Below are 14,617 nucleotides of genomic sequence, written 5' to 3'. Positions count from 1 at the left end.
CACTATAGGCTATAAGTAGTAATGCGATACGACATAAGTAGATATGACTCATCAATTATTTAAAAATGGCGGCGCTTACGTCATAAACTGGAGTTGGGAGCTACACCTTCCAGCTGTAATTCCCAGTTGGACTTTATAGCTTTAGTTCCCAGTTCTACTTTATGAACCAGTAAGTTTGTACACTGTATATACTGTACAACTATAGTTACAGTGTAATTTACATGGAACGTATTAGTATGCGTATTTATTCACACATCTTTAATTAGAGTTCAGCTGCGATTTTTAATGCAAATTTTCTATTGAAGTAACTATTAAAGATACAATGTGCAAAGAAAACAAACCCACTACCAGCACATAGTTATGCTAAGATGGCTCGCATTGTGTGCAAAAAGAACTTCTGCGAGGCAGCAGTAGGCTCCTGCATTGTCATCATGCTGATCTTAATAATATTACTGGAAGCATTTTTTGGAATTAGCCATAATATTAAAACTGTCATTAACAACTGTACGGTACTGGAAATTGAAGGTCTATTCTCTGGAAACATCACCCCAGGGACGAGTATGAAACTCGGTGTCGACAATTCGACGTTTTGAGTAGGTAAGTCTAAAGCGCTTATTCATTTCCGTAGACAGAACCTCCAACTTGCGCTTAATCCGCGTTATGTTGAACGGATAGTTAACCATAATATCGCTTGGTTCATCCGGCGGTGCAAGGCTTTCCAGTAGCAATTCCTTTAAACTTTCCAAATTCAGTTGTTTTCTAGCCTGCCGCGTTAACGTAAATCCCTTCACTTTTATTGTTTCGTGACCAGTGTTGGTACGATAAGCGTAGCTTTTAGGCCCTATAAAGAAAAGTAATACACATGCATAGTACTTGAGAATCAATAATTATTGGTAGTAAATAATTTACCAAGCGCCACAAATTCCTCTATGTGCTCGTTAGGTTCCAGCGATGATGACAAGTCGCCAAGACAAGTTCCCGTTGGTGTATCAGGCAGTTCCTCTTTGTGAACATAGAAAATGCTATCTGTAACGAATCAAAACCCAAAGAATAAAGAAGGCAAATAAAGAAAATTCTATTGTTACTGCATACCGGTATCATGATATAGCAGGCGGTCTCCTACCATCTCCATAAATTTGAGGAGGTGCAATCGTGCATACGAAGTAGTGAAAGCCGCAATGACAACATTGGTTTTCTTATTCGTTACTATATAATCCTTCTTCGAACGGTATTGTACTGCCATGACTTCATCCGTAACCAAGTCGAATCCGGCAACTTCATATTTATTTGAAAATAAAAAGTCATGAAAGACCCCTTTCTTCTCAACCATAGCCGTGTTAGAGCGGTCCTCCTGTTGCCCAAACTTTCCCCTGTAAAAAACAAATCATCCATAAATAAATAAGTTGGGTTTTTGACAGCTTTACGATTCTTACCAAAAACTATTCAACGTAAGCTTGCAGAGCGCTCTAAGCGGATCATTTTTAGCAATATTATCTTTATCCAGCTGAATGTTTTCTTTAACAAGGAATTCTTCAACATAAAAATCTTTCTCCTCGTTTGTTTGACAGGTTGAAGGATAACCAGACGCTTCAGTTTTCAGCTTCAAAAACAAGTCAATGTACTCCCTGAATAGATATTGCATTTGTTCGGGGTGGTGCCACACGGAATATATTTTATCGATGCGGTAGCCGACCTCTAATGCTCGATGAATTTCCGGTGTGCACCACGTTCCTTCCAGAGCCCTATCGCCATCCTCGTGATCACAGGGAGAATTAACACGCTCTTTCACGCATCTTGCGCATAACGGGAAGGTTAGCTTATCCGTTCGGTAGGGCAGCACTGGCAGAAATAAAGACGGTGGTGGAATAATGCGACATTTTATCACTCCAAATATTTTTTCCACTGGTGGAAAGTCGTTAGTAATAACAACCGGTGGTCCAACGGGGTATGGCAAATTTTTGTTGATGTATGGATATTCGCTAATAACGTCAAGTGAATAAATTTTCTCCCCCGGTCCGCATTTGTGGTAAAGCTTTATTGCATTTGTTTGGCCACCGGTAAATGCGTCCCGAGGATGCAACGGCTCGATCACGTTGGCGAGCTCAGTTAGCTTTCGAAACTCACTGTCAGACGCTAATTTCATATCGTAATCGTGCTCCCAAATCGATAGAATCGTGTATCCCAGAGTTTTTATTGCATCAAGGCGCAAAACAGTCGCTTTCTGAACTTCTTCCATTGGTTTACCAAGAAACGGGTGCGTTGTGCTTTTCGTGGTACAGTCGCTGCAGCCGTGCCACATACATCCTAGAGACAGAAATATTAAACCGGTGAATGTCAAAGGTCAAAGCTAATAAAACGTATTATTATGTGACAGACCTAAAAATTCCTAAACTGTTTTGGTTTCTGCATGAAAACCATCAACGGTCCAGTGCCCGAGTCGAAATTCTCTTTCCAATTTTATATCGTTATCCAGTTCTATCGATCCTAGCCAACGTTCTGCTTTTACAGATGATTTCTTTCCTTGTCCTCGTGGACTGATTAAAGCAATTTGGTTCTTTTTCAGCATTCGCGCTCTCCAAAAATAATTGCACATTCCAGGCATTGTTAGACCCGAAGCAAATGGGCACAATCCACCAGATACTTGTTGGAAAAGCATTCGAAATTTCTCACGTGCTTGTTGTAGTATGAGAACGTCCTGAGAACAGTACCTGTGAAATAACCGAATATGACGAATGTGTTATTAATAAAAAAAGATCGGACATACTTGATGAAGTGTGCATTAAAATCAAACTGATTGTGATGACGGCGTCGTTCCTTGCGAAACCATTTTATGAAACGCTTCCGCTCGCATCTTTTCATGGATTGGTAACCATAGTCATGCCGATCTGGCCAAGGGATGATCTTGTTCCAATTTTCAGGTGTATTCAGTTTGTGTGGAAAATCTCCTTTAGTTTCTTGCAAACCAAACGCCTTCGCGAAATTCTTTAGTGACGATGGCACGTAGTTCATGGAATCTCGAAATTTTATTTTTAGTTTACTGAAATCCATTTGCATAATTTTACTTCCATTGAAAATCTGTGGGTGTGGAATAACGCCATTTTTTACTAAGTAGTTTAACAGGAAATACCCGTCGAACCCCTGAAATACAAACCACATCAACATTAGTTATGAATGGGCTGTTGCTGCTGTTGATTTCGATATTTTTTACCTTTAAATTATGCGCAATAAAAGTGTATCCGCGAAAACGTTCGCTGAAAATGAAATTCCCAAGAGCATCTGCGATGTCGCCATTAATGTTTCCATCCTCAGGGAGCACAAACTTCTCATCCTTTGTTGCGATGACTGCTAGATTCACTCGGAATTCGCCTGTCTCATCTTGATAGGTTTCGAGGTCAAAGTATGCAAATTTTTCGTTTAGATGTTTCGCTTTTTCGTTATCCGTAAGTTCGATGGGCTGCATATAGCAGACATGGTTTTCTTCCGGCATGTGAAAAAGTGAAGTACACTTCTCCGCAACGATGTTGCTGATCGTCAATGTCCAGTTCGATTTCTGGTTCGTCCTCGTCGTCATCGCGGTTGTCAGCATCTCTTGTGTTGTCTTGAAGTGCGTCGTAATTTGTCCGCATTCGACGTTTTACAAGAGAAACGAAAGATTTGCATATTTCACATACAAAAACTTTGAACAGATTGGACTGGTTCCAGACTTGTGCCTTTCAAAACACTCTTGACCATAGAAGTGGCGATTACGTTCCGAACAATGTATTTTTGAATCTTTTTGCATCTTGCACGCTGCAGACAGACATTGGTGACATTTGAACTCACACCGGTGGTCTTCCCGATGATTGTAGCCTTTCATGCAGCGGTAACAGTAGTAGTGATGCTCGAAGTAAGCCGGCAAAGATGTCAGAACATCAAAATGCCGGTCATGATGGAGCAGCATAATTCGCTTTTCAGCATAAGCCCCACAGTAACCAACTGAGTTTCCGTGGTTGACAGATACTACAATAATCTGATAATTTGGTAAAACTTCTTCAAACCGAGGAATGTCTTCCAGGCTGTATTCTCTGCTTGGCAACTGGGCGGCCCGCAGTAAATCTTTGGTTTTTTTCATCCTGCAGTTTTTTGGTTCGGTAAAGCTTTGTATAAAATTCTTTATCGCCATTCGCATGCGCTTTAGCGACCACAATTGCTCTAGCCATACATAAACTGTCCGAGTTTCGAATCTGGGTGATGCAACGTTTTCTGTCCAAAATTTCCCGCAACAACTGGGAGACGTTTTTTCTGCATGAGCCAATCGGTGTATCTGCATGCTGTACTGAGAGTTCAAAAGATTCGTCCAATAAAAACGCTTGATTCGAATTCAAAATCCTTCTAATTGTTGTCATCCATCGCTCGATAGTCATCTGATCGCGTTTAATAGGTGGCATCCCAATAGGGTACTGCAATGACGCCTGGTATATGCGAATTCTCACCAAGTTGTGCGCAGGAATTTTGGAAATCACCGTTTCGAGAATATCTTTCAACAAAAGAGTTATGGTTTTTACTGCGTACTTGAACGATAAATTTTCAAGGCCGTTTATCTGACATTTATAAGTCTCAAATAAAACTGAAAACTTTTGCGAATATTTGGCTCCAGTTTTTTCCAACTCATAATGTTCTTTAATATCATACAAATCTGGATCAAGCTCCTCTAAACGCTGCACAGGTACACGAGCCGGAGCTGCAGAATAATTATGATCAAGAAGCGCGTAGTTATGATTAAATAGAGCACTTCTCCGCAAATTCAGTTTCCGCGTCGGTCTCAAGGGCAGTTGACGGTATTGACGGATCAGGAAATGGTGCCATGGTGCAGAAAAAACAATCTGATGGCAGTACTTTGCTATTCGCATAAATGCAGCATCATATAAGCAGTTTATTTGTTTGTGGATGCAAAATTCCGTAATGCATTTTATAGTTACAACGGCCAACAAAATCTGATGGCTCATTGGGTGAAACTTGCTGTGTGCGATAATATTCGCAACGTGTTTTCTTCAGTCACAATCAACGTTCGAGGGAAACGCAGCGCCACAGCGGATGCAACATCTGTTCCCTTCATCATCTGCAATAATATAGACCTCCTTGCAATCTTTCTAAAATAGCGAGATATATTTGCGCATACCTCAGTAAGAATTCTTATCCGGTCTTCTGTTGCGGCAGTATCGTTGCCGTTGATGGTGAGCTCTTTCTTCAGGAATCGGCATACGGCAAAGCAGGCATTTTGTACGGCTTTTTAAATAGTGGTCCAACATCCAATTAGAGTAAGTTTGCGCTTTGTTAGGACTGTAGCACTTGTCGCTACATAGGGCAGCAAAACGCGGACAGCCAAGTGTATCAAGATTAATGACATCAGACGTTAGCAGTTGTTGAAGAATGAGACACTTTTGTCCCGCTTTTGCATAGAAAACGACATCAGCAGGATCATCAACATAGCGGAGATAATGTTTAAACGCTCGACTTAACTGCTGTTCTAACTCAGAGAAAGCTTTATCGAGCACAGCTTCAATATCCGAAGAACAAATGCCATATTTATTAACAATGTAATTGTTTGGCGCTAGCGCAAATGTCGTATAATAAAGGCAATAAAATTCCACAGAACTTATTGCAAGTGACGTAATAACTGCCTTGCCATTAAGCGTATACCACTTAATGTCCACAACAATATGGTAAACCATTCTTTGAACAGAACAGAATCAGAAATCGTTAGTTTTCGCTGCGCAATGGATAAAATTACACACTGACAAAGTATTTTCTTTGCATCAAAACAGATGCAGCGCAACGTCACGTTGTGGTTACAAAATACTTTGGTGCACAGCATATTATTTTTACTCGTATACAAACAGTACGTGAAAACACTGGCGTTGATGACGTGACTTTATTGCATTAACTGACGGAAAACAGACTGAATAAGCAGAGAGTTATCACGGACTACAGTTTTCAAAATAAAATAATAATTAACATAAGCGCAAACCATTCGATCGTTCGAAGATTTGCTATTCGTCAATAAATGAATAAGAGACGTGAACGATTCGCCGGAGCATCGTTTTAAAATAACAAAGCAGCAGTACTGTCCACAAACGGTACTCCATTCCATCTGTACGCGATGCGCTTGCGAAATAATTATGCCCGCGTTCTTGCAAAAATTTTTAATGTGGCGGCTGTAGTAATGCGGTTCATGTCCGTAGGAGTCAAAATATTCCAGCTGTCTCGGTATAGCCTGGTAGAACGCCAGCCAATGCGAGCCAGATTTCGCAGCTTCGTCAGTATTAACAACGCATGCCCATGGCAGCTTGGCTGGCAGCGACGATGGTAACATGTCCGCAGCAAAAACTCCAATAAAAACGTCTCGTGTCACGGCACTTGAACGTAACACATGACTAATTTCAGCAGTGTCCATTGTAGTGCCAGTCTGCATATTATATCAAATTTAAAAATGCTTTTTTGATTTTGTCCTGTAAACAACGGGCGACCGAGAGCGCGAAGCGCTCCGGTCGCCCATTGTTTACCATTTCTGTAACGATTCACTTCAGCGTCAATAGGGGCAGACAGCGCGCCCACCCCCGCTGGCGACCCTGAAGCTTACTGCGCAGGCAACAACACGACATTTTTAAGGCTTACAACACTTACGATAGGTTTTTAAGCCGTAAAATCCACAATGAGCTGGCGATGTGAATTGACTTCAATAATAGTATCCCACACCATCATCGTAATGGCCATAATTGGTTCAGTTAATTGGGCGGCGAACTGCAGGCGGATTGATAGATTTCCCTGGCGCACGGTGCTCATCGGTCCGAGGCCTGTCCGTGAAGGTGTCAGATCGAATCCCCAAATAGCAAATCCTTCCGCAAATGCTTTACGGTCGAAAGGCAACGCCCCGTCCGGTGCAAGCGGCCAAGCGTCTCCAACAGACCGTCATATGATTGCAAATAGTCACCCGTGGCGAAATTTGGTCGGTAGGCTTGTGCGGGGTACGATTGTCCGTCGACTTCGACACTTATATAGTTGAGGTTGAAATGTTCAAAGTTAAATGGATTACCTCGGCGCAGCCCGTGAAAACTCGAGCTTTTCACAAATCCCACAAAAACACATTTTGGTACTGCTCCAATATGTAAATTAGCCAGCACTGTGCTTTGAATCGTACCAATATCATTAACACGCATACACACTCGCTCAATAGGGTATTTCACAGTTTTTGTTGATAATTGGGCAGTAAGCGCAGACAAATATGCCGGATTAGGCACGAAGCGTTTGACCTACAGCCGCGGATTGCGAATGTATGCTTTAAAAGTATCCACTGGAAGATTGGCATATGAACGCAGGTAGAATTCCGGCTTATTCAAAATGAGGCGCACATGTAGCGGTACACCGGTGATCAAATTTTTTCCCTGCTGAAAAATGTCCGTACATAATTTGGCGCTGAATGGGACGTACTCGTTGGTCACAAACATGGCTTTGCGCGTTACTTCTCCAGCGTTATTGGTATGATCCTCTAGGTACCCGGGGGTGTCTATATAAAATCCAGCACTTGTTGCCTGGCTTTTTAGAGCAGCCGGTGTGTATCCCAACAAATTTTCCAAGTAAGCTCGGTAGGCATACAATGGGGTCGAATTAGTTATCAGGCGGTTGGCCATTGTTACCTCTACCGAGCTGAATATAGAATGCGCTATTAGGTTCACTGGTGCTACCAGATCCGTGTTTTCAATATGCGTGGCCGCACCAAGTCCTTTTTGATTGCAATATCCATTTCTAGCGTAATTTCTGGTAGCACTAGCAGCGCCGACGTTGAAGGGGGAATGTAAAAGGAAATTTCTCCAGAACTAATTTCTTTTGTTTGGCCAGAGGTCGGTAGAATGCGTTCTTCTTCTGTCCGCACAAAATCCGCTAAAGTGGCCGGAACGGAGAATAAATCCGACTCGATCTGCATAGCTGGTACACTTCCTTCCAAAATAAAAGCCATTTTAAAATTCGTCCTCAAATTCTCTTGGGGGAATCCGCTTAAGCCGTTTAAGTCGGAAACAAGGTTTCTTTATCTTCTTAGTCCTCTTGTGCTGCTGCTTGAGCCGCTTAATGCCTCCTTGCTGTTGGGGTTGCGCAGTTAACGCTTCCAAAATTTTCTCTTCTACCTTCCTGGATGTCTCACTAAGAACTGTTTTCGCTGCGTCGCGTAAGTGAGGCTTTGCTGCTTCCATTGCTGCTCTGGCATGTGGTGCCGCTGCTTTAATAACCGGGGCAGCAAAATGCGCTAATTTACTAAACATTGCGCGCAGAAAATTGGGCAACATAAATCCACTGCCATTTTGCATTAAACTCCCGCGATAGCGTGTCATGACGGCTCCATAGCCGTGCTGGCTACCAGCACCCGTGGCGGCCCCCGCAAATAAATCCAGGTAGAACGAAGGTGACGGCCCAAAGAGGATTACGGGCATTTTTTAGCGATAGTAATACTGAATGGGCCAGAAATGTAGCTTTACCATTGACTTTCCAGTCTGAAAAATTGCCGCTTCTCCGAGATCAGTTGCAATGTTGATATCGATAGTGTCCAGTCTATCGTATAGAACAGGTAGATAATGTGGATCCTTAAACCTTTCCGAAACAATTTCGAAGCGAGGAACACTTGCTTTAATGGGGAAAGCGCGCAAAAGCTGCATAGTTTTATCGCCCACAATATTGTAGTCGCACTTGTTGCAGTAGACAAAAATTGATTGGTTCCCAATGTGCATATTTACGGGCTTATCTGCTGTCATTGTTATAGACGTCTCCAACAGCTGCAACTCTGGCAAGGCTTTCAGCTGGTCGGACAGTGTTGTAGCTGCGGAAGCAAAATTCGTTTTTTCCATCAAAAAATTCTCATATTGTTCAGACTGTGCAGCAGAAAATCGTCGTTCCTTAAATCCAAGCATACGGGATAGATGCAAAGATGAGGGAGGAAAATCCAGAAAAACACGTACGCTGGGAAATTTCACTTTGAGCTTGGGCTCTGTTGCTAATAATTCTAGTTGGAAAGCCGCCTGTTCTTCCGCTGCAGAATCGCGAAATGGCTTTAACCGTGGTACTTTACCGTTGATAAAATTAATGATGTCACTTTTCTCATAGATTCCTGCAGGTACCGTAATTGTATTCCGCTCCATAACAAAAACACCGTTGCTATCCGTAGAAGTAATTTGGTCTACGTCCAGTGTTTGGGGACTGGGTAAATTGTACATTGAATTAGGATACTGTATTTCCACCAATGCCATTTCCCATTGTCCCGGTAGGGGTATCACGCTCTTTAACTTTGTTGTCCATTCAGCTGCATTATTCTTTGGAAACTGTTGCATACAGGCATCAGATAGAAGCGTGACATAAAAACTATTATGAGCCATTTCTGACACGACTGAGTTCGGCTTCGTAATATTTCCCGCGAAGTAAGTCCCCGTCTTCATCCAGTAATACGTAGAGGGGCTCTGGCTGTTGTGGTAATACTTGGTGTATCTTGTAAATTTCCTCCTTAAATGTTGACTCATATCCTTTTTCAAAAAGTGTTTTGTCGATGGCTACTCGTACTGTGTCACCTACGCTGTACTTTGGCTTTTTCTGTTTTCCCAATAATAATTCTGCATATAGTCGATTGAATATTTGCAGAGAACTGGACTGGGTAACCTCATTAGGCGTGACTTTATGCGAAGAATGAATTGCGTTGTTGTAACTGTTTACCAAATCGCCTAAAACGTCCCAGTACACTTTAGACTGTCGGTGTTGAAATAATTTCCATATGCGTTTCTTGAGATTGCGTATGCCATTTTCAGCTAGAGATGCTTTGATTGCTTTATTTTCAGAAGAGAACAAGAAAACCTTTTGGGCCGTCAAAAAATTCTTAACATCCTTATTGTAAAATTCAAGACCTTTGTCAGTTTGTAATTTAATTGGAGCTCCGAGTTCTGCAAACACTTTTTCCAGACCAAGTTTTACTTCTGGACCGCTTTTATTCTTTAGTAGTTGACAGCTAACTTTCTTGCTGAAGACGTCGATCACAAACAATATCCAACGGTATCCTTTGTTCTGCTTCGCATATTTTGACATGTCTGCCAGATCGGCTTGATATTGCTCCAGTAGGTTTGAGACAACTACGGGGTTTCTTTTGAATTTTTTGCGTCGAGATTTGTGGACTGTATATGGATCCAGATGTTCCAGCTGTTCCCGCGTTTGTTGATAGTTTGGTGCTTGTGGAAAGTGGTTGCGAAACTCTTGAATCCCCGCTAAGCTGCCCGGGTGCAGAGGGTTCAGGTACGCTTGTCGTAGCAGTAGATTGGCCATCGTGTTCGTCGTCGCTACTGCTTGATCCATCGCAACAGCTAGATGTGCAGTTCCATGTCATACCTTCACCCCAAGACAAAGAAAAGGGAACGCATCCACCACTCATTTGTTATTTATAGTCATCCAGTTGAGCTGAGATTTGGTTCTTGAACCGATGGGACCTTCGATTTGTAAAGTGTTTTCATCAAATACTTCTCGCTTTGCACGCTTGCGTTTTGCCGGGGGTGCAGGTGGAATAGGAGGGAAAGCATCTAACATACGATCAGGCATATTAGGGGGTACCCACGGCTTCTTTAATAGTTGTACTGGAATTGGGGGCACAAATGCTGGAGGCGGAATAACCATTTGGTCAGGGCCAAACGCCGACTTTTTCAGCGCCAAAAAGCGAGCCAAGTTTCTTGATAACAGTTCCGCTTTCTCCCATTCGCTGAGCGTATTCCGTGAAATTATATCTCTCATCAAATCATCCAGTTTTACAATATCTACAACTTCAGTAGGCTGCTGTTGTAATTGGACATCCGTTACAATACGACCAACCGTGTCACTTGCAAGTCTTTTCATTTCGCTCGCGGGAACAATATAATGCACTTCCGGTTTCATTTCAGTAAAGCAGTTCCCAAAACAGCTGCCAATACAGGTAGAACCGCAGGTAAGAATCCTCCGCGCTGTAATAAAATTTCCCTCTTGCTTCGTAAAGGATATTTTTTGAGGGCAATCAGCTTTAATGGTCGACGCCAACGCTGACACACCTTGAGCTGATCGGTGGTAAGAGGCACTGAATTCTTCACCAAATTCAAACAAATTTCTTCAAAACAGCGAAGTTGTCGTTTCGAAATATTTTCCAAAAGAAAACGACGCTGCTTGGGTTTCAGCGATCGCAGGGTAAGGAGAAACGGTGCAAAGTCTTTTAAAATCTGATCACACATTCTTGGGCAAGTTTGTCGTATGTGGATTGATGTAAATTTTAGTCAACTCTCCCGGTAATATTGCTGAACGAATCCTTAAATAGGCAGGTGTGTCCGGTTTCATATCCAAAATGAGAGGTTGAAATGGTTCCTGGCCGATTTCTTCGTAAGCCCCGCTGAGATGTTTTAAACCAGTCTGCCTTTCTAGAATCTTGATTTGGTTCACATCACGATTATTTTTAAACAGTATAAGATACTGCGCATTAAGATGCACGTCTCGCATAGCAGACCCTTGTTTATATAGGTTATTGAATAATAAAAATACACAAAGCCGTTTATGGTGTACTTTTTGAGTGAAGAGTTTAGATAAATGCTTGTTTTTCACCAAACCGCTTGCCACGTCATCCAGTATCAACAAAATATTTTGTTTACCATCAAAATAAATTTCATCCTCCACAATTTGTTGAATATTTTTTGTCAGTTCAATCCCAGGTACTCTGCGCTGAAGCATTTCGTAGGCTGGCTGCATTTCTCCGTACACCAAAATAATTCTTCCAAATGGTTGGTCAAATAATTTATCGCGCTCCATAATTAATTTTGACACATACGTCGTTTTCCCCGAAGTCGTTGGCCCCACAACAAGGACCGAAGCGGGTAGTCGGAATCTCAAATCAGCTGTCGTGCGCGGATACCTATTTAAGGAATCCATTTCCAAAGGGCGGAGCTATTGCTAGCGTACCGATAACAGAATGGAGACTTCAAAGCGGAGGGTTGTCTTGGATATTGATTGGTTTATCGCTGGCTCCCAACGGCTTATAAAACAGCTGGCATTTTGTGATTGCCCAACTGGTGTTAGCAGGTGCTACACATTCACCATTCCATCCCACTTTAATCATTACCGCGTTGAATTTCGTAGCCAATCGCGTCACTCGCACGGACTTGTCTGGCATAATCGTGGAGATTATTTATACTTAGACATCGCTAGTGCCATTCAGGATATGCTGGAGCTTATTGGTGAACGACCTGCGCGTTTGACGTTTTTTGCCAAAGGATTGGAAAAGCAAAAGATTTTGGAAAATTATCTGCCTGAAGTGTTTAATCTTGAAGACATTGGGTGCCCGAAGTTTAAGGAGATAACTTCATTACTAAAAACAACGCTTTCAAAAGCGGAGACATTTGCAAATTGGCTGAATGGCGAAAATAACTAACGTTGTTGCAACTGCTGACCTTGGCTGCGCAATTGACTTACCCAGCTTATCCGAACGCGCTCCGCTTTCTCATTATGCACCGCATAAATTTTCCGGGCTTCTTCTCCGTTCCGTTCGTCCTTACAAATCGCACTGCCAAGTGTACCGCAACGGCAAGATCACAGTTAATGGTGCAAAGTCCATCAGTGATGCTCTCGCGTTATTGGATCACTATTACCGGAAACTGCAAAAATATGGCTATCAAAAAGCATCGTTAAAGAATCCACGAATTGTTAACATTGTCGCCACTTTTAATTTTGGGAAATTTCTTAGTTTAGAGAAATTGTACAACCCAATAAGAGCAAAAGCTGATGCCATGTTTGAACCTGAAATATTTCCGGCCATGCGAGTCCGGCTTCAAGGTTGTACGGCGATGATTTTCCATTCTGGAAAAATTAATTTATTAAATGCAAAGGATGCTAATACTCTTCAAACTGCTGAAAACGAATTGCGCTTGTTATTAGGAAACTAAATGCAGAAATAAATAAAATTACAAAAAAGCTATCGTTGCATATTTCTATTACCTGGCATTAAAAAGCAGCAGTGCTTAATTTATTAAGAAATGTAAAGAACGTTTAGCCTTAAAAGTACATGGTACACACTACATATACAGTGCAATACTGTACAGTATTGCACTGTACAGTATATACAGTGCAATACTGTACAGTACATTGATCATTAATTATGATACCTAGGGTTCATTACGAAATGTATTTTTTGTTATAAAAGCATTGATCTAACATACAAGCATATAATAATAATTTCTGTAATATAAAAACTGCGAAATCAGCAAATTACGCCATACCGTTGACAAGGTGGAAAAAATCTTTGAGAAGTTCAGGCCAACTTTTTCTACTCGAGCCCTCGTTGCTTGTAGCATCCCCGAAACTATGTACACATAAAAAATATACCATGTGTTCCAACACAGTATGAACTAAAAACCTTAGCTTCAATTACTTCGTGTACAAGAAATTCATAAATTCTGCAATTAGCGGAGTAATCGTTAATAGAAATGCACCTTTAGCTCCAGTGGAAAAAAATTTGCGGCGACCCTGGCGGACTTTTTCCAGTTGATCTGTACGTACGCATAAGCATGCACGCAATAGACCATAAGACTGCAAATAACTGTCAAAATTGATTACACACTACAGTCATAATGTACAGTGATAAAGAAAATAATATTCCATCGTACCTGTTAGTTTTTATGATTATTTATGTATAAATAAGCTGAGAATAGAGGAACTAGTAATATCCACTAAAAAGCAATTATTTTTAACTTACTGTACGTTGAAAGGCTTTGACGAGCCTGATGCGTTAAAGTGCTCCTCCATAGTGTAAAAAAATGTAAACAACTTGTTGAACCAAACAGTGAAAGTGAACCAATATAACTGTGCAGTGTACAGTAGTATCCATACAGTACACTGGGCACATGTCGAGTTTCGCAGTTATATCCAAGTCGTGCACAATCCAGATAAGCAATTAAACTACTCGGTAAGTTGGCAAATAATTATGTATATTACAAGTGCACAGCATTACTACAAGTGTTTTCAATAATTAAGAGACGCGCATAGTATGCAGCACCATCGCTGGCGAGCCAGTTGCGTTAATATGCTAGTGCCGCTCCACGCGGTAAAAGAATGTAAACAACTTGTGTGTGAATATCAGGAAGTGTGTAAATTAGGTAGTGCACTTCTATACAGTATACATATGCAGTAATCATATGCTGCAGTTGTGCTGAATCATATGCTACAGTTGGGAGCTGTAGTCATAAAGTCCAACCGGGAATTGTAACTAGAAAGTCCAGTTCCCAACTCCAGTTTTTGACGTAACCGACGCCATTTTTAATATTTGATGAGTCATATCTACTTATGTAGTATCGCATTACTACTGCTATATATAGTGGAAACTGTCTGTTCGTGTTACGTACCGATATTTTTCTATTAAAACAATCAGAAATTTTTGTTTTAACCTCGTTTCACATGCACACTAAAAAGAAAATACTTATCGACCGCACATTAGTCTCCTAAAGTAGCATATTACAGCGCATTGGCTACAGACTACAGTGTAGTGTCTTCTACCTTAAATTTGTTTGGCCGCACCCTATTCCCATGGTAGCTGCTAATCCTTTGCTTTTAC

General features: G+C 41.5%; 2 protein-coding genes across 7 annotated transcripts; both read right to left on the bottom strand.

The window, feature by feature from the left end:
• Positions 1-281: 281 nt before the first annotated feature.
• Positions 282-13,976, bottom strand: LOC129592421 (uncharacterized). 6 transcript variants are annotated; one of them, XM_055488452.1, is made up of 9 exons: positions 13,763-13,976; positions 13,500-13,606; positions 13,287-13,369; positions 12,808-12,867; positions 12,484-12,665; positions 1,434-2,304; positions 1,093-1,370; positions 910-1,026; positions 282-841 (listed from the first exon to the last, which is right to left on the bottom strand). In XM_055488452.1, the coding sequence occupies exons 6-9, from the start codon at positions 2,297-2,299 to the stop codon at positions 528-530; spliced, it is 1,575 nt and encodes a 524-aa protein (XP_055344427.1). In that variant the 5' UTR covers positions 2,300-2,304; positions 12,484-12,665; positions 12,808-12,867; positions 13,287-13,369; positions 13,500-13,606; positions 13,763-13,976; the 3' UTR covers positions 282-527. The 6 variants fall into 6 exon arrangements, 4 of the variants coding, with proteins under 4 accessions (XP_055344427.1, XP_055344426.1, XP_055344428.1 ...); XM_055488451.1 differs by having other exon boundaries at positions 13,439-13,596; XM_055488453.1 differs by having other exon boundaries at positions 12,774-12,867; positions 13,500-13,596.
• Positions 4,972-11,608, bottom strand: LOC129592424 (uncharacterized). Its single transcript, XM_055488454.1, has 2 exons — positions 5,159-11,608; positions 4,972-5,098 (listed from the first exon to the last, which is right to left on the bottom strand). Exon 1 carries the CDS (start codon positions 9,537-9,539, stop codon positions 8,466-8,468), a length of 1,074 nt encoding a protein of 357 aa, XP_055344429.1. The 5' UTR covers positions 9,540-11,608; the 3' UTR covers positions 4,972-5,098; positions 5,159-8,465.
• Positions 13,977-14,617: the final 641 nt, after the last annotated feature.

Source organism: Paramacrobiotus metropolitanus, unplaced genomic scaffold (genome assembly GCF_019649055.1).
Source record: "Paramacrobiotus metropolitanus isolate TYO unplaced genomic scaffold, Prichtersi_v1.0 Parri_scaffold0000052, whole genome shotgun sequence".
Lineage (NCBI taxonomy): Eukaryota > Metazoa > Tardigrada > Eutardigrada > Parachela > Macrobiotidae > Paramacrobiotus > Paramacrobiotus metropolitanus.
This window is presented reverse-complemented; position numbering and strand designations above follow the sequence as displayed.

Bases quoted from the DNA above. Each gene is read 5' to 3' on its own strand.
- LOC129592421 (XM_055488452.1), bottom strand. From the start codon at position 2,299: ATGTGGCACGGCTGCAGCGACTGTACCACGAAAAGCACAACGCACCCG. The intron at 1,371-1,433 runs GTAAGAATCGTA...TGTTTTTTACAG, and splicing joins CTTACGTTGAATAGTTTTTG to GGGAAAGTTTGGGCAACAGG. The intron at 842-909 runs GTAAATTATTTA...TTTTCTTTATAG, and splicing joins AGAGGAATTTGTGGCGCTTG to GGCCTAAAAGCTACGCTTAT.
- LOC129592424 (XM_055488454.1), bottom strand. From the start codon at position 9,539: ATGAGTCAACATTTAAGGAGGAAATTTACAAGATACACCAAGTATTAC.